At 41.4% G+C, this 20,066-nt stretch overlaps 4 protein-coding genes across 4 annotated transcripts; all 4 read left to right on the top strand.

Annotated features, from left to right (window-relative positions):
* Window positions 1–851: 851 nt before the first annotated feature.
* Window positions 852–4,613, top strand: LOC145433403 (uncharacterized). Its single transcript, XM_080310500.1, has 5 exons — window positions 852–1,173; window positions 1,822–1,949; window positions 2,016–2,184; window positions 2,250–2,430; window positions 2,873–4,613. Exons 1-5 carry the CDS (start codon window positions 882–884, stop codon window positions 3,261–3,263), a joined length of 1,161 nt encoding a protein of 386 aa, XP_080166626.1. The 5' UTR covers window positions 852–881; the 3' UTR covers window positions 3,264–4,613.
* Window positions 4,614–11,902: 7,289 nt separating this feature from the next.
* Window positions 11,903–14,075, top strand: LOC145433402 (dolichyl-diphosphooligosaccharide--protein glycosyltransferase subunit 2-like). Its single transcript, XM_080310499.1, has one exon. The coding sequence runs from the start codon at window positions 12,029–12,031 to the stop codon at window positions 13,955–13,957; it is 1,929 nt and encodes a 642-aa protein (XP_080166625.1). The 5' UTR covers window positions 11,903–12,028; the 3' UTR covers window positions 13,958–14,075.
* Window positions 14,076–16,378: 2,303 nt separating this feature from the next.
* On the top strand, window positions 16,379–17,105 carry LOC145432582 (uncharacterized). Its single transcript, XM_080309484.1, has 3 exons — window positions 16,379–16,572; window positions 16,635–16,804; window positions 17,094–17,105. The coding sequence occupies exons 1-3, from the start codon at window positions 16,434–16,436 to the stop codon at window positions 17,103–17,105; spliced, it is 321 nt and encodes a 106-aa protein (XP_080165610.1). The 5' UTR covers window positions 16,379–16,433.
* Window positions 16,796–17,611, top strand: LOC145433401 (uncharacterized). Its single transcript, XM_080310498.1, has 2 exons — window positions 16,796–16,804; window positions 17,094–17,611. Exon 2 carries the CDS (start codon window positions 17,107–17,109, stop codon window positions 17,551–17,553), a length of 447 nt encoding a protein of 148 aa, XP_080166624.1. The 5' UTR covers window positions 16,796–16,804; window positions 17,094–17,106; the 3' UTR covers window positions 17,554–17,611.
* Window positions 17,612–20,066: the final 2,455 nt, after the last annotated feature.

Raw genomic sequence — 20,066 nt, 5'->3', positions numbered from 1 at the left:
ATGCGCAGCACATTTGCGATCACACACTGAATGCATAAAATGGATAAGCAATGGAAATGAAGAGGCACGTTGATTATCTGAAAGTACCGCGCAAGGCACAATCGATTCATCATCCATTCTTCTATTCATTATAATATTCTAAAAACTACATAAGATCGCGATAACATAAAATACAAAATAAAAGGAGTCGAAATCTCGTTAGTGAAGTGTGTTAATCAAACACTCACCTCATTCAAAAGAAAATAATAAAAGAAAATAATAAGTGTAAAATCGCTGAAAGAGGCATAAACATTGCACAATGGATGATAAAATACAGATACAATGTCATAACATGGAAAGTACAGGGGATATGAATGTATACAAACTATGGGCAAATCGAGCAGAGTCTGGACCCCGCAATATGCTGGTGACGTGCACGTGCAGTCGTGCACGCACAACAATCGCACATGCTAAATTCAATAGCACCATAGTGAATTCGCAAGCAGGCTCGTTCAAGGTTGTTTGCGCGTTACAGGAGAGTTATAATAATCGACCATCATCATCATCGAATATTATCCTGCTGAATATATTCATTCGCACCGAATAGTGACGCGAGCTTTTGATTCATTACACACACCGATAGAACATACAGTGGGTGTTTAATTAAACCTTGCCTGAAACTTCGCTAGTTACTCATTAAATAGGTCTTGGGAAGGTTTTGGTGATTGCTATCCAGGCGCTGTGTACGCCGTCACTTCTCGACATGATTTGCTCAAGTACTAAGGTCCTTAAACATCGCGTTATTTTTGAATCGCGCCACTTTATCCAGCAGTCAGCAGTCAGCAGCCTTAATTTTTTTTAAAGTGAAAATTATTCTTCGGTAGTATTTACTAAGTGTGAAGATGTTCATAATTTTGTTTCAGAAATTTTCGCAGTCTCGATGCATAAATACGTCATTTTATAGTATGGATAGCGCCAATCAATCAACGAACGCAGAAAAGGCAGAAGAGGTTGGTCGAGGTTTGACTGTGGGATGTCCAATAGTTGGTACCTTTCTCTCTTCTTGCGCTGGCTACGTCATGGTATCAATGATAGTTCATAACGTGGCCATGAGGAAAAGGAATAACTTGCTCAAACGCAAGGAACGAGGAGATTCGAAATCACTACGTAGCCGATCCAGAGGCAAGACATCAAGTGAGATCATATTCACCAAATGTCTTTTATTATTCCTTTTTTTTAAATGAGAGGTGTCTGATACTATTGAAATTCAAGTTTATAATTTTCTCAGAATAAGTAAACAGCAAAACTGCGACCATGATGAGTTGATGACCTTTTTATATCGGTATGCGACTGTCACTTTCACTATACGACAGAAGATCGAAGGGTACTGTCTCTCGACGAGAGCCCGTTCTATTTCTTAGTTGTGGCAGTGTTACGTGTCTACTGTCTATGGTAGGCCGTGATTTGTTTTACGGCATACCTATTCTGACTTTTTGTCGGGCAGCCTATATGTATTTGGATTCTTTGTACAGGACAGCAATGTGTTTCAGGACTCATTGTGTAAGAAACATATCGCAACTACTGAGATTATACATTCTGGACTGACAGCAATTTGAATATTGATATGGGCTATAAGTGATTCAAAATTCGTTTGAATATGCAGTTTGATTCGAATCAGCTGTGATTCGATTCTGCCCATCCCTAATTATTACAGAATATATTCGTTTTAGAATGTTGATAAGCTGCGGTACTATCCCATCTCAAACATTGGAGTGGTTAATCATCTGAATAAATATATTCAATTGATCTTCGATTGCTTGATTACATATTTGTGTATTATAGAGCGCTTGAGTAACTGGCTTGGATATTTATGCGTGGCAAGTGGCGTATTCTCTTTTCTCAATTGCATCGTCGACATTCCTTCAATATACTTGCGCGAAACTACGAATGAAACTTGCAAAGTGATGATGGTCAGTTGCCTATATTATAATAGATAAAAATACTCCTAACTTGTAACATGATGGTATTCATTACAGACATTCAGTTTTGTATTCTACCCCTGCGGAGTCGTATGCGTTTATAGCTTCTTGTGGATCAGACAGCGGGTATTTTACAGTAGTTCCACATTGGCGCTACAGCGTAGCAAATACCTCAGATGGCTGAGCTGCGCAATTCTTCCCATCTTTCTAGTATTTATTGTGTCAGGTATACTTCTGAATAAAAAACATCGACATAAATAACCGATCTCTGAAAAATATGATCTGTATCAGGTTTGATATCGACGATCGCGATATACGACTACAAGACTTCTGCCAGGGGGTGCGTTGAGATGTCCGGTAACGACTCTCCGAAGATAGTACTGTTTGTAGGAATACTAGCTATACAAATCACATTGCTGGGTCTGTTCGTGTATCCACTTCTTGAACATTCACAAGAGACCGAAAATGAGCTGTGAGTATATGTATTGTATATTGTATACATTGAAATGTTTGCCTAGGCAATTGGCATGTCAAAATTCCGCATAGACCTCGACAATTATCTCACGTACAATGTGATTCAATCAATCGCAGTAGACATTTAAATCAACATGCAGCTGCTGCTAAATACACTTTATCCAGCTAAAGAAGCCGCATATCAATGTGAGTTCCGTTGAGTGAAGCATTCTCGTCGATCCACCCATATACTCTGAAGTTTGATCAGATACAGTCACTATATTCAGTTTTTATGCACTCTTGACTAGAATATATTTTTAATCATGTTGGATTACATAAAAACGTAACTTAATTTCAAAATATATCACGATTAAATTGCTTAAAATTTAATTCCATCAGGACGATTTATTTCTATAGCGATAAGAATGTACAAACTCATAATCAATAATTTATATTTTCAGCCCAGAAAACAAGCTGTTGATCGCTCTCGTTCGGCGTGCGTGCATGACCACCGGGATTTGTTTCATAGCAGATTGCGCAGCTTTCATAGCCACCATAGCAATGCCGAACACTACACCGACAATTGTTTTCAATTTAATACGCGATGGAAATCTCCTGGTCAACGTCATTTGCATTGTTTGCTCTTTTGTTGATTGGAAGGACAGACTTGCTCCGGTTTGCCGACTATACAAGGATGACGGGTTAACCAGCAGGGCAAGGCAAGGTGAAGTAAGATTGGTACAGTCTGTAAAATCAACGTCACGAGAATCGCGTAAATCTAACAAGTCCACAAGAGTAAAAAGTAGCCAAGAGGAGCGACGAAGCACACCAGAGCAATCTGTAGTAAAATGACCGTCGTAATCCGCAGCAAGGCCTATGCTTGGAAGGTTTGAAGAAAATGGTCATTGGTGACCAAATAGAGATCTGGTGGACATAAAGATCGATGACAATTCGAAGAATAATGACGCGACTTCCTGCACTTCATCGTGATCATCTTTGCAGCGCCGTTAAAATCTGGATTATGTGGTGCGTGACCTAAACCCACTTAGAAACTAATTCAGGATAACGGCAATGAATTTGCGAACGTGATGAGATAGGCTAGGCCTACTTACTGAACAATATATTCTTATGGAAAAATGTCGATCTTCATTATTTTAACCGATCGCAGTCTTTTTCTCAGAGGACAGTTTCCAGAACCAAACTTATAGACGGCTACATATATGGTGACCTATATAGGTTTGTACATTGGATCTATAGATCAACATTATAATGAAGAAAAATTTGGTGGAACTAGTGCGTAATTGAGGTTCTCTTATTTTGTCCACTCAAGACACTCAAGGTACATCCGATACACAAGACAACGCAATGTGTAATTCCGATAGGAGGACGTCGCAACGACCACATATAGGTATTTCAATCCAACACCCGTATCGGCCTAATTCCCGATGTAGGGCTAACACCTAACAGTGGTGTGACAGATCTTGATATCCCGGTTGTTTTACTTTCCCTTGCTCCTGTTGTTCGCTTTTTCATTGCCTTCGTCTGGTCTTTCTCTGAGCAGCACAGGGGAGTAGCTCATCAGATAAAACTCGCACACTTCGAAACGTGATACTGGCCAAGGTCTCTCGCGGCGACGGCGGTGGATCTACAGACTATAATACGTCAACTCCCCCGACAGTGGTCCATCATACAGTGCGTCGGCTCACACAGCATTTCAATGGTCTCCGTTGACGGACCGTCGGACGTACGATTGTCACATCGCATGGGCGTAACTATAGAACCTTCCAAATCCAGTGCTTGATGACGTTTGCGAATACTAGCACAATCAACGATTTTTTTGATGGAGCGAGCGGAAAGGCAATGGAGCGATTGTTAGCCTGCCACAAATGTGGCAAGTGAATTATTGTGGGTCAATGGGGTCCATGCTCAGCCGAAATCGCATCTGATTTTCACAGTGCAACTATAGTTATAGTTGGTAGAGGCCATGCAATCTAGACATGATTTTTTTCACGTGACTTGACTGCACTTAAGTCACTCTACAAAAACGACTAAACTATGTAGACTTCTGATGACTCGGCGATTCAGAAAAGTGGATTGAGTCGGGCAACATAATGCGAAATTTTCGAGTAAAATTTCAACGAATTATAACTAATTGGTGTCGAATAAATATAATAAGTATAATAAATTCACCTATTGTACAATGTATGCACGTCAGACATGGGGTAATCGCGATTAGTAATCGTAATCGATTACGACGATTACAGCATTTTCAAGTAATCGTAATCGCAATCGATTACATTCGAAAAAAATCCAAAGTAATCGTAATCGTAATCGACTACTTCACATATCTAATCGATTTCTTTGTGAAAGAACGATTACTTTTTATTTGTACAATGAATATGACATAACCGGACATTCGTGAACAAGGAAGAAATATTCTACCAGGTTATTGATAGCGTAAACGATTGATTTTCAAACGCCACTGCTCATTATTACGTCAGAAGTATTAGCTTTGCCATTTCTTGCGTAAGAAGTATCCACACGTAGTAAATATAAATTCGATGTACATTGTTGTGTGATTGTTAGAACAGTGTAAGCCATGCTGTATATCAGGTTATCAATACATTCCAGACGCCATTACCTCGCAGTAAGATAGTAATCACCACTCAGCCGATAGTTTCAAATAGTAATTTATGTATTGATGTTTGGTCATGCTTAGTTAAACACAGTTTGACCGTTGCAGCGTTGCTGCTTGGCGAGCAGTAGGCCTATCTCTGTAGTATACGTATGTATTGTACGGACACCGGACAAAGATTTGAAATTTTGTACTCGTCAAATAAAACATTATGATGGTTAAAATCAACAGCTGGTGATATATATCATAATCGAGCCGTTCTATGCCGTTTCTCGTAACGGCAACTTTCAGTTTCTGTATTAAGTGTAAGGTAGAATTTTAAGTTCACTTAATCTTATTCTCATATGACTCTACTTGGTTGGAACGGGCGCCAATCGTTATTTCACAATTCTTCACTCGACATTTATACCAGTCGCCATGTTTGCGTGGGTTGTATGTACAATCAGGACCAAAACAGCAATTTGTCCCCCACTCCAAACATTGGTATTGGTAGGGTTGTAACCAAAGTCACAATGTTCCGAGTTACAAGTCAATCTCACTTTCATAGTTTTGACTCGAGTCAAGTCGAGTCATTTTCAATTCACCCCCGAGTCAAGTCCGAGTCCAAGTCACCTAGTATAGGGTCGAGTCCGAGTCATAGTGTTTGACTCGAGTACGAGTCCAAGTCGTTATGTTCTCAGATCAATTTTCAGATCATTCCGGTTCAACCCACTTTTTCAACTCTGCTCGAGTGATTTAGAATGGCTCGTGTTCATAATATAGTAATTTTCATCAGTTTTCACAGTTTACGGCCCCATTTCCAAACATCAGGACTGATAGACAAAATGCAAATAATGTGGTAAATTTACTATTCTTCGAAGTTACATGGAATGTCTTAGCCGTTCTAGTCTCGAGTCATATGACTTGCACGACTCGAGTACAAGTCGAGTCAATACAAAAATTGACTCGAGTCGAGTCAATTTACGCATTTGAAAAAATGACTCGAGTCCGATTTAGTCACCAAAAAATCGCGACTCGAGTCGGACCCATAGGGTGGTCAGTTTTCAAGTTGATGACTGAATTTCGTCAATAATATTGGTAATTGCATTATATTTCTATTCATTCAGATTTACCGGTAGAGCTGGGGGCACGTAATTCATAATTATAGCATCTGGTATGTTGTTATAATTACTTTTTTGTATGTTGTTAATTCGTGACCTCCCGTCTTTTATATAATCAAAAGATACTGTAATCGCCCAAACGTAGCAGACTAAAAGAAAAACTTTCGTGAGACGCACATACAAATTGTCATGTCTTCATTCGTCTGTGAGTGCCCCGGTTGGCATTTGCATTGTTAGGGTTCAGATTGGAATGACCGGACTATTCGTCACGGCTACAGACAATGGACACGTACCCAAAGTTTTGGCCAAGGTCATTCTCTGGTAGCACACTTTGTGGAGTTGCATGTTGGCCGAAATTGCATACGTCTTTTGGTGTGTCGTGGCGGGGTAATGACCGCCACCGAAATGCATATTCCTATAAATTATGCATGCTTTTTTCTTGAGGGGGAGCGGTATGCATTTCAAGATCAAGCTATTTAGAGACAATAAATCCCGACGCTCGAAGAAAATTTTCAAGTTAATTAACTCTCTTGAAAATACCTTTGAGTCCGCTTAGAGCTCGCTCCCGGTCCTATTGGGGAATTTGGGGTGTGGCAGTTACGGACCTGGCAAGAATGCAAATCGTTGGATGCGACAAATAGTCCTGCATAGAGTTGGGCAATGGGTACATTATGACGTAACAAGCAAATGGCGTATGATTTATAAATAAAGTTGTTATCTCATTAGACCTTTTCATCGCAAGTCTTATATTGTCTTCCAATATCTCTTCTGAAATTAGTTCTAGGAAGCAAAACAAATGTAATCGTGAGTAATCGTGATTACTTTTGAAATGTAATCGTAATCGTAATCGACTACTTCCTGATTTTGCTGTAATCGTAATCGTAATCGCGGGAGTCACAAGTAATCGTAATCGCAATCGATTACATTCGTGAAGTAATCACCCCATGTCTGATGCACGTACGTATATTGTACAAATTGTAAATTGCATCTACTTCTGGTTTGACTTGCGACAGTGGTGATTTAGCAAATATGCAGCCCACGGCATACGAATTCGACCGTGTTGCAAATCAGTGGCGGGCAACTTATCCAGTCGGCGGGCCGGATATGGGAGAATGAAGTGGTTGGCGGGCCGGGCTCGTGAATCGATAGATTAATCGCGTATTCAACCACCTATACAAGGAATAAATCGTATCTAATGTAAACTTTAGGTTTAAATCATACAGACCAAAAGGTTTTTAATGAATTATTAATGCTGGAGTTGTGGCGAGATAGCGCAGTGGTATAATCCGCGGCTGCAACACCAACGGATGCGGGTTCGAGTCCGACCGAGGGACTTCCGAATTCCGATAACTGAGACATCTGTGGTCGATCAAAGTTTTCAACAAGTTGTTTAACTCTGGCTCCATGTCGGACGTAGAAACCCTTAGTAACGACTGCACGTAAACATTATTTAAATTGAGACGCAGCATTGTCTTCTTAAATATTCATGATCGAAAATATTTGCTCGGGAATGTATATGTAGATAGGAACATTTCAAGGTCATTTTTCTCAGGTCGGAAAATTTGCCCACGCTTTCAGGTTGGAATTTCTCTTTCAGGGTAGAATGTGTCAGTGGGCCGCTCAAAACCCCGTCGCGGGCCGTAAGTTGCCCGCCCCTGGTGCAAATGGCAGTTTTGTTATGGAACAGTGGTTCTTAACTTTTGTTTTCCTTCTAGCCGCACACTCCCAGTATTATAAGACACGCAGTTAAGAAGAAACGATAGTTGCAGACCTTTTGCTGAGCCATATTTACTCTGATGAGACATATATCATATGGGCGACAATGTAAAAGCAGCCAACCCGATACTTTCGCGAAAATACTTGCCACTCCATATCTTTTTTCGCGCGAAGTGCTACAAAAACTCTGGACTCTCAGTAGAATTTGTTTAGTAATAGTTTCATCATTTCAAAACAACACAAGACTGCGATCCAATGCTTTTTGTTTAACTTTTGGTTGTATATAGGCCTACTCCGGGAAAACACTCCCTGCATTTTTCAGTCTCATGCAGTCTCGCTCTCATTGGAATAACATATATAGGTATTCACATTCGATAAATAGCACTCTACTTGACAACTGTAAATTGGGAAAGCAAGTAAATCTCAAAATGGTACCAAGTATAAGTAGCGTAAAGTTTGATTTACTTGAGTAAGTACTGCAACTGGGGGAAACTACTTGAGTAGACTACTTCCAATCCGATTTCTTAATCTAAGCTTCCAACGAAGTGAAAATTGCCATTCATGAACATGAACATACATCCAATAAGACAGTTGACTATGATATGATTCGAACCTATTTCTTTAAACTTATTAGCCTAAACATCGACTATTTTATGGCCATTTTCAACTTCATGAGACAATTGAATAGTATATTCATATTGAAATGAACCCGAATATCGTCAGCAATCACTCATACCACAACTATTGAAGGTATGTGGTCTGTTTCGCCGCCTTGGCTACACTCTGCCAGTCAGTGTGCTGTTGATACTCTTCAACACTCTATTCCTATCAAAGTTACAGTACGGAATTCTTTGTTGGGGTGCTGCCTGCAAGAATACGATTGACCCACTGCAAAAACTTAAACATCGGAACATCCGCATTATCGCCAAAGCCCCGCGGGGGCCTGGATGTGCAACTGACAAATCGCTTCTCAAAAGATTTGGTGTTCTAAACATAGAAGATATGAGGAAGCTAGAAATTGCCACGACTACTTCACCTCAGAGTCACAAGCGAACAAGTAGGCTACAGCACACGCGTGTCAACGAAGAACAACAACTACCATATGATCAGGACGGAATACAAGAAAACGTATTGCTCTATCAAGTATGCCGGACCCCAATTGTGGAACAGCATCTCGCTGGCTATCCGACAGTCGTTGAGCATGTCCACATTCAAGTCGAAATACAAGCAATTTCTTCTATGAATACTAGCCATAGCCTTCGGGATTACCGGACCACGACCTAACATGCCACATGCCACCACATTTTGTCGCTTGCGTCTTATATTCTCTGCATTACTTTTCATTCAGTGTGCAACTGTGCATGCCTCTTCTTTACTTCGCCTAGGCCAGTGCTTTTCAAGCTGTGTGACGGTTCGCACTAGTGCGAATGAAAAGAAATGCAGTGCGAATGACGAAGGGGGTGCGAATAGTGCGAATGAAAATCGTGAATAATTGTTATTTTTCTAACATGGAATGATCCAAATAAACCTAATAGGAAAATCAAGGCAGTGTAACTTCTGTAATGGCGATGTAATTGTAAAAACTTCTAGAACTTACGAAGCACCACTAATCATAGCTCTCACAAGCCTTGGTGAATTAATATGTTCGCATTATAATTATTACGCAACCAAAAGCCTGGTTTGGAAGCTGGGAGACATACAGTATATCAGCCCGTCTTAGCCTGCGACAGGCTGAAGAAATGACCATCATTACAGACTCACATTTGTAAGTTACTGTAACGTAGGGTTAATAAAGTATGGATCGCAAAGGGTACAATTTTGGGTCGACACGGTGTCAGAGCTATCTGTTAATATGTATGTCATATTTGTTGAATTTATTTCCAAAAATCCTGCAGTAGGTTTTACATATCCAAGGTCACTGTGTTGGGTATATTAGCTGTAGCCAATAAGCGAGACACGCAGAAAATATGGCTTTATCATAATAATTCGTGATAAGATTTGCCGGACTGTTTTTTTTTTGAAAAACACGATCGAAGAACGTCGGGATAAACTAGTGTAGATGTGTACAATAAGCGAGTTCAGGCCTATGAGACCCCTTCATTTCGAGGTCAACCGGCTTTCTGCGTCGGGGCACATGAAGACGTTAAGTTTTGGCGAACAAGCCGCTGATAAGATGCCAAAAACATAAGCGGCGACAAACCCTTGGTCGAAAAATGACCTATGCTGGATGGCCAAACCTTTCGATATGGGTATGATCCGCAGACAGTATTAAAACTGCAACACGCAGATGAATTTAATTCGCCCTAGTTTGAAATGGCGTGCGTCAGACATGTTTGGTAGAGATGTGTTGAGTAGTATTTTGTTGTGCGCGTTCTGTATGTCATACATGTCCGGAAAATCGTAGCAGAGAGAGAGAGAGATATGATATTCTTTTTCGCCTGCACCATCGAGATGCTTTGACGACGGAGTTGCGATACGGCCCCATGAGGTCATCTAGTCTGCGGCCCCGTTGTTTTTCTCCTCCACGAGAAGAAAGCCTGAGCGCCTAGCAGGATAGCTGCGGATACCAATTTTCGAGTCTACGCTTTCTACGTTTTCGACCTACCGCTCGAGAAGCCGAACGCATAACCATTACACTATCTCGCTCGGTTAGCATACAGATGTAATATTAATAATGAATTCCGTTTCATCGGTGAGGCCCGGGTCGCAGAATGACACAAAAATTGAGATTTTAGTGGTAGTCTAAAAGCTGCTTGGCCGTTATAAAACTATGATGAATTCTCAAGTTAGATTGAGCTAAAGAGCAGAACACAGTATCGTTATTTGCTTTTCTCATATACTCGCGAGAGCAACGTATCATAAGGTAGCGAGCTCTAATGTGCCTACTCTCCGTGATCGTTTTGCACCTTATGTTCCAAGACATAAGGCAAAAGCCTCAAAACAGGCATGTAGGTTTTTCGCCCTTTCGACAAACTGGAGACTCCGGGACCTTTGTGTCAGCTCTAAAAAACGATTTCTGTCAGCAAGCATTTTTCACTCGCGAAAAATACCATTTTGGATAGGAGTACACAACAGATTTTAAGACCTGGCCATCCAAGCACTATAGTAGACGTTCTTGTACAAAATCCAACAACTTGTTTGGCCGAGAAGGGTAAGTGAAATAGTTGAAATCGAAACGAGCGAGAAAAGTTGCCTTTTTAATGAGACACTTGATGGCATAAGATAGGCTACATATAGTAGCCAATTTGTTACACATTTGAACAAAATGTAAGTATCTTCATCTTCTTTTTGTATAACAATTTAAGATTAGTTTGTGCGAATGAAATTCAAAAAGGTTGAAAAGCAATGGCCTAGGCTAAGGTGGGTGTCTGATCTTAAAGGCTACTCCAAGTTGTTTCGACACCTTCCTATCTTTTCATTGTATTGCAGTCTTGTGGTGTTTTGAAATTATCAAAATATTAATAAAAACTGATTGATTGATTGATTGAGAAACTAGTAGAATATTGTATATCAACATTCGTATCACAAAATGTGACGTTACGAGCATAAAATTCGAATAATCGGGGCTAAAATTGTACTATTTTTAGATGGTACATGAACTCCATCTGTATAGACTCAGGCTTGGTTGGCGTACTTTGGTAAAATAGACTCCAGATGGCAGCCAAATGAAAGTACTGACGGCCGCTCCCGAATCGGAGGGGCTCATTTACGTCATCAAATTTTTCGCCCCCCCCCACAAATTTTTTCTGGCTACGCCCTTGCTCCCGATGTGTGTCAGTTGAAAAGGTTACGGTTAATAAATTGCGAATATGAATGTGTTGTTCGCTGCAATATCCAAATGAAAGTGTGAACGACCTCTCCCGACAACACGGAATCTGTCGTCCCGACGAGTGTCAGCCGAAAATATTCAGGTTCATTTCAATATGAATGGTTGAAGTTCTGTACCGCCAAGTTCATGATAGAAAATCCAATCTGAACTATGAAGCCAAGTAAATGTTGCGGTTGATTGCACTTTGCCACGCACGTACTACGTTTGCCTTGCGATTTCCGCGTTAATTCACCGGTCTCAGTTTGGTATAGTTGCCGCAAGAGTTTCGTCGCCTTTGCAAGATAGTTAAAGTTGCAGATTCTCACAGAAGCTGCATCGGCACAGGAGCAGTTTCATAATGAGTGTTCTGCAGAGACTTTGCATAGTCTTCGTGAGTTTATTCGTTTGCTATTCAAATGCCACTGTACATTTGTCGGGAGTACTCACATCGACCGATCAACAGAACATCAAAAAAATATTCGAGGTTTCATCGTATTCAGATATCTCCAACGCCTACTATGCTGTGCTCGGCTCAAAGGCACTGACCCAGGGCGGAGCTCTTTCGTCGTCAATGTCCAAAGCTGCGTGCGATGCTGTGAAATCGGCTAATGTTAAAAATTTAGAATCGATGTTTTATGCCTCATCTTTGGTAAACGCCCTGGGTGCATCATGCAAACATCAATTCTCCGCTGCTGTGATCGACTCTGTATCGAAGAAAATTGTAGACGGCGCCGATATTCAAACTCTATATTATGCAACCACAGTCCTTAAGAATCTTGGCAAAAAGATACCTGCTGCCGATGTTCTGACTTACCTCACTAACGTATTGAATGAGGACGAAAGTGTACTTGCATCGTCGCAAGCTATTCTTCTAGCCTCTCACCTAGAAGATGGACCAGGTTTGAAAGCGTTGTTAGGTAAAGTTTTGGATGTGGAGGACTTAGCTGCACAAGCGGATGAGGTGGATGAGAAGTATTTGTACTTCGAAAATGATCTACGGACGACTTCCATGTTTCTTCGAGCTGCCTTTGAGCTTGCCAAGACCAAAAAGCGCCCGCTCGGACTGTCCGATGATCAAGTTATTATGTTTGCCAACTACATTATGAAGCACAAAGGGGCCACTTCTTTCGAAGGTGCATACAATGTTGTTGCTCCGCTCAATGCGATTGTTACCTACTCTGCTATGTCTGTCGGTAAAGTGCAACTGCTGTCTGGTAATGCTATTTCACAAGACAAGAGTGCGTTGAGAGTTGCTGTTACTAATGTACTCCACCAACCCATTGATGGCCTCACTGTAAAAGTAGACTCGGTCACCCGCTCATCCGACAACGAAGTAATCATATCGAACGTGCCGATGAAGAAAATCATTGGTTCTGCCATGACTGGATATGATTTAAATATGTGGGATTTGAAACCCAAAAGCGGATTTTATGATATCACGCTCAACGTAGTACCAACCGGCGGACGAAAGCTTGCCGGAGCTTCGGATGTAGAATTTCGAGTCAAAGTCACCACCTCTATTGAGATTTTGGACTCGCAAATCGGAACTCAAGAGCAGGAGTCTACATCGGTGGACTGGCAAAAGATATCTTTCCCCGCCAAAGCACCAAACATGAAAGCAGACTCGCAGCAGAAGGTGGTGATGACATTCAAGGTAAAAGATACTATCGACAACACGCCGATGAAGCCTCACCAAGTGTTTGTGCTGTTCCAAAATGTAAAAACAAACCAAGAGGTTATATTTGTGGCCGAGGCGGACAGCTCCTCCGTCTACAAGTTTGATGTGGATCTCAGCGCTGCCGGTAAAGAATCGTTCAACTCTCAAAGTGGGGAATACACGGTGCACCTCATTATCGGAGACGCCGCGATAGCAAACCCAGTTTTCTGGCATGTGTGCAACATCAAGCTATCGTTTGCGGGATCCACGACAGCCGAGGAACCAGCATCCATATACGCTCCGAGACCAGAAATCCACCATCTGTTCCGCGTATCTGAGAAACGCCCGCCTGCGGTTGTGTCGACTGTCTTCACGATTGCTTGCATCGCGCCGTTGTTTATTCTGATTGTCATGTGGATGAGAATCGGAGTGAATCTGGGCAACATCAGCTTCTCGCCGAAGCATTTGGTTTTCCACGGCGGTCTGGTCGGCATATTCGTTCTCTACTACTGCTTCTGGGTGCAGCTGAATATGTTCACTACTCTGCGGTACCTGGCTCTTCTGGGGAGCGTCACTTTTATAGCCGGGAACAAGGTGCTCGCGCAACAGGCGGCACAGGCACAGTCTTGACGAAGTCGGTTGTGATGTAGCGTCTTACAAATTTACGAAAATAGTTTGATATGATGTTTTTGTCATATTTGGTAATGATTTGAAATACATGAAGATCCTCGGAAGTTTACAAAATCAACTTTGTGTATTTGAGTTCGAAGCTGTGTGGGTGGAATGTTCAGAGTATCTGGGGGTCTCGTCTCGTGCTCTTGTACAAATATTTCTTTGCTGGTCAGTAACAAAATCCTACTATTTCAAAATACTCTGAATACTGAATATGACTCTTCCAGGACATGTCCGGGTCCAGTAACCCAAAATATTCGGCATTTTTTGTGTTGGAAACGGGCTGACGAGCGATGTTAACGGTTAGGTTATTTTTTGAATTTAGTTTCAGCAATTGGGATTTCGAGGCGTTTATGCAAAGGTTATTTTGGGTTGTCTACTGGTGCACTTCGGGCATTTCGTCACTAGTCAGGGCTGTGATGTCGAAGAGACGTGGTGAGTATCATCAGCGAACAGTGTGGTGTTCAATGAGGTATCAAGAATGTCGTTGACATATAAGGTGGAGAGAGACGTGGTGAGTATCATCAGCGAACAGTGTGGTGTTCAATGAGGTATCAAGAATGTCGTTGACATATAAGGTGAAGAGGACTGGTCCAAGTACTGAGCCTTGGGGTACACCACAGGTCAACGCGTCTTACGTAGCCTCGGCGACGATTTGCGCAAGTGTAACTCTCCGAGTTTTTATGGAATATGTGCTACGTCGCCGATTTCAGGTGGTTCAAACCAACCTGAACCCCTATTACAACTCAGGCCTTGACACACATCTGATGGTTATGTTTAAGTATTAGCGAAAATCAATTACGCATGTACTGTACGCACGCGTCGCACATGTTTACGGACATTCGATGTCATTCAGTTTCGCGATTTCACTTTTTAATCACAATCGCTAATCAACATATACTTAACGGCATTGTCTCCAAGCCACCGGGAGAAAGCAGCCAAAGCATGCTAAGCCCGAGACGCGATAGTTAGGCCAGCGATGATATCGTACGCACCAGGCCAATGCAAATGCGATTGTGACAGCTATCGATGTTTTAGCAGTGTTGGGATGACTCGAGTCACCTTTTCCCTATGACTTGACTTGACTCGAGTCACTTTGCTAAAATGACTTTACTTTACTTGACTCGGCGTATCAGAAATGTGGATTGACTCGTGACTCGGAGCAAAATTCACGAGTCAATTTCAAGTCATCAAGAAATCGGTATCGTTTAAAATCACTGTACCTTGCATGTGTTCGGATTGTTCGCGAAACGCTGGCGTAACCCGTAAGAGCGACCAATCATTCAATTATAGAGACTGTAGGTCCTACAGTCTCTATAATTCAATGATCGTGTGTTTTACTGAGCCTCCATTGTTCGCTCACAAATAAATTGACCGCAAACGAAGTGATCGAAGCTTACAGCTTGCGTTGTCGTAAACTAGTATAGTAAAGTAATTTAATAGCAAAATGTATATTTCTGTTCTATGTTATTACCTTAACCAAACCTCTTGTTTTATTGAAATTGAATTCGAATTTAGTTTAATTAGTCCTCAACCATTAGCGCAGGTTCGAATTGTATCATGTCAGTTTTGTAAATGGGTAATGTATTGCATCTTATCAATTCGTTTCTCTATTCTCTATTTTGACTGGTAACTATAAACTGAGGCTATGCAATTACTTACATAGTTTAGCAGTTCTACGTATATGTGAGCGATACAGCCCCTTTTTCCGTGTATATTAAACTCTATTATACTCGTTCATCGGTTCAAAATAAATGATCACTCAATCTGTATTTCAGACAGTCAGCAAAATACAATGACATAATCATGCCTCATAATTCGAAAAGGCAACTTGACTTGAATTGTGACTTGACTCGTGACTTGACTTGACTCGAGTCACCTATAAAAATCGAGTGACTTGACTTGACTTGACTCGAGTCACCTTCGAAAATCGATTGACTTGACTTGACTCAAGTCAAAACGTGCAATGACTCGTGACTCGAAGGTAGTGACTTGATCCCAACACTGTGTTTTAGTGCGCACCGGGCCTTTTGCGGTTATTCAAGCCAGCGGAGCTTGGCTCGCTGGAGACGCGATAAACCAGGCCAGCAACGATTGCCGATAGCGCGGCAATCAATGATCTAATTTCGCAATCATCTCAGCGGGAGATCGTGTGCTTCGCGTCGCGTTACATTGTGCAATGTGCTCAGACGAATCTAGCTAATTGGCCGCACACAACACTGATAATACGACTTGTTGAATTGCAACTGAATATTAAGGGTCGATCACACACAATGAAACATTCCAACGCGCGGTTTTGTTCTCACTCCAACCACAGCCACAGGGTGGCCACACTGAACAAAACAGTGAACAGGCTGCGCGAGTCCAGTGAAAGTTTGTCTCCAGCGAAGCTTTCGGCTGACTATGCACAGGAATAGTTTGCAGAACTGGAATAATGTATGATTTCGAAGAGACGCTGATTTTGTTGGTCAGGCAGCATGTGTATTTATATGACCAATCGACAAAGTCCTACAGGAAGTCTTCTCTTCGTGAACAGAGCTGGACAAGCATTGGCAAGGCCTTGAACATACCAGGTGAAAAATGAAATATTGTCTACTGTTATGTCTATCTTATCTTTTAATTAATTGTCGTACAGCAGAAGAGGCTAAAGCTAAATGGGACTCTTTAAGGCAGAAGTACATGAGGAATCGCCGTGATGGGAAGAGACTGAAGAAAAGTGGAGCAGGGGCAAGCTTTATCAGTGAGTGGCCCCTTCAGAAGCAGATGGCTTTCATCGAACCGTATGTGCACTGTGCAGTCAAGAACGTGAGTTTGGTTCGCATACCATACCATCTTCCTTTCTTCGAATTGTCCTTGTTTCATCTCATTTTCAATAAAACACGAAACTTCCATCTTCACCGTTATATTTATTTAATTTATCTTTCATCAAATAACCTATGCCTATATGTTCATTATATCGCAATCAGTGTATTTATATTTGATGAAAATGTTATCAAGGGGATGATTAGGCCGTATGATGAATAATATTACGAGTCTATGAAATCATTGACTACCGATTTTCTCGCACACATTACAAATTCACTTCTTTTTGCAGGACATCCAGTAACATGGATAAAACGATCATGATCGAGTTAGTACAGGAGGAACCCGTTTCTGCAGATTTAGATCCTGAAGCTGAAGCTATCGAGGCTCAATCAAATTCTACGGATCTGGAATCTACCGGGGACGTGTTGTCATCTCCTACACAAGAAAGCTATAGCTCTCCCTTGCCATCAGTCTCTTCAAAAATATCAAGCCTATCTTCAACACAGAACACAAGCATGACTCCCGCGAGAAAGCGTACGGAGGTGCTAGACGACTTTGATTCGCTTGTTCTCAAACACTTGAAACAAGATTCTGATGAACTCGACTACTTTGCCAGATTTATCACAGGATCACTGAAGACCATCGAAGAACCTAAGAGATCTGAAGTGATAGAAGAAATTACGCAGTGTATTTCGAAGGCGAAACGTAATGTTCTAACTGCACAACAAATCAATACATGTACTCAGTGAATTCAGCTGTAATGTTTTCATTGAACAACAAACCAATACATGTACTCAGTGAATTCAACATGTACTCAGTGAATTCAGTTTCAGTGAATGATTGGATGACTATTGAAATAGTCGGTGTAGGCATTTCGAACGTTTTTTGCAATAGTAGTGGAATTTCCAGTATAATGATCCATCGAACGATCCTCAGGAATGATATCATCCGTAGAAGATTCGGTATAGTTGGGCGAATGTTTGAGCAGAAAATTGTGGAGACAACAAATTGCCTTGACCATGTTATCCACATTTTCGACCTTTAGGGGGACAGGCTTTAGTAGAATCCGGAAACGTTGGACGAGGATGCCAAACGCATTCTCCACGACACGCCGTGCCCGAGATAGTCGTTTATTATAAACGTATCTCGGTTGGGCCAGGTATTTTCCAGGGTATGGTCTCATCAGGTGATATGATAGGGGGAAGGCTTCATCGCCAACAAATACATATGGCAACGGAGGCTTTCCTGGCTCAACTTCCCGATCTGCAGGTAGCTGCAGTTCATTTGCAGCTAGTGCACGCCCAAATGGTGAATCGCGGAAAATTCCTCCATCCGATTCGCGTCCATAGCTTCCAACTTGAGCGAAACGGATCCTGTACTCTGCGTCAACAACCGCCATCAAAACCACACTGTAAGTTCCTTTGTAGTTGTAAAACAATGAACCACTATTTGCGGGACATTCCATCTGAACATGTTTCCCATCGATTGCTCCGTTGTAAAATAGGATGCACCCAGAGCGATCTGGCCTGCATCTTTTTTTTCAATCTTCTGCGAATGCACAAAATTGCCAAGGCTTTCTTCTGATCAGGAGTTAATATCATACTGCAAGATATAAATACACTGCAAGGTATAAATACAGAGTCATTGATGTGATATGAAGATACAGAGGTACCCGCAACTCTGCCCAAAGCAAATGTACCACAGCACACAGATTTGTACTAACTACTGGATTTGAAAAATGCGCAACTACCGGTATAGAACTACTTAATTTTCAAAATGGGTAGTTTGTTCAAATCAGACTAGTTATATTACACCAATCGCTATGCAACAACATCACCAAAAGCCTTCTGTCTTTCTTGTCTAGTACCACAATCGCCATTCACATGCATCGCTCACTGCCCTCGTACGATATGTCAGCACGACAACCACAGCAACAAAATAGGTACCATCGCCCTCTCGTCGCATCGTCATTCGGACGGAATCGCGCTCGCGATCATTAAGATAAAGATACAAAGAAATGCTCCGCCGCATCGATCGCTGTTGATCTGGTCGCATTGTGTGTGATCGACCCTTTAGGGCTCTTCAAAAATGACTTTTTTTCTCAAATCGTACTGGCTACTTGATAAAATTGCTAGGTTACCTAATTTAAGCCTACACACAAAATTTGGTTCAATTCCAGCCAGTAACCGCTTTGCTACAGGAGAAGAAAGTTTCTATTTATCATATAAAAATAAATAATAAAAAATTTGAAAATTTTCTGCTCACCCTATGAATGTGTTGAGCTGTCTATAGAAACGATGCTCACCAAATTTGGTTCAATTTCAACCAGTGGAAGCGAAGTTATTGCCGTCGAAAAATTTGGATTTGAATAAAATAGTATTTACGGTGAGCACAACTATAATAAATAAACAAAGAATCGGTCACCGTAAATACTGTTTTACTCAAATTCAAATTTTTCGACGGCAATAACTCCGCTTCCACTGGTTGGAATTGAACCAAATTTGGTGAGAATCGTTTCTACAGACGGCCTAACACTTTCATGGGGTGAACAGAAAATTTTCAAATTTTTATTATTGATTTATATATAATATATGGAAACTTTCTTCTCCTGTAGCAAAGCGGTTACTGGCTGGAATTGAACCAAATTTTGTGTGTAGGCTTAAATTAAGTAACCTAACAATTTTATCAAGTAGCCAGTACGATCTGAGAAAAAAAGTCATTTTTGAAGAGCCCTACTGAATATTGGCGTCAGAACGGTATTTCAAAATGACGGGGTTTCGCGATTAAGGAGGGTGTTTCGACCCCCGAAACCCCCTGGCTACGCACCTGTGTCTACACGAAGCGAAGGAATCACCTAATATTCGTAATCCGTCAACTGACAGTTTTAGCGGTCTACCTATGTGGGCCACACCGCTCTATCAATTATTCCGGACCTGTAGTGTCGAGCAGTATCTCACCGGCTATCCGACAGTCGTCGAGCATGTCCAGTCCACATTACCGAATAAATACTAGTTAGCCCGCTAGTTTACGGGACCATGACCTGACATATCGATCTCGATTTCCGCCGCATGCCACCTTTTAGTCACCTGTCCTTTTACATGATCTTCTTTTCCTTTTTATTCAATGTCAAATGTGCATGCCTCCTTTTTTTACATCGCATTTTCCTAAATTCCAACATTTTCGTCGATAAGATGGCGCGAGAGATTATTATTTTCCATTGAGGTACATAAACATTTACATGCTTTGCTTTCGAATGAGTCGC

This window comes from Botryllus schlosseri, chromosome 2 (genome assembly GCF_051294905.1).
Source record: "Botryllus schlosseri isolate E-star chromosome 2, Bs_hap1, whole genome shotgun sequence".
NCBI lineage: Eukaryota > Metazoa > Chordata > Ascidiacea > Stolidobranchia > Styelidae > Botryllus > Botryllus schlosseri.
Note: the sequence above shows the minus strand (reverse complement) of the source record. Positions and strands in the feature narration are given on the sequence as shown.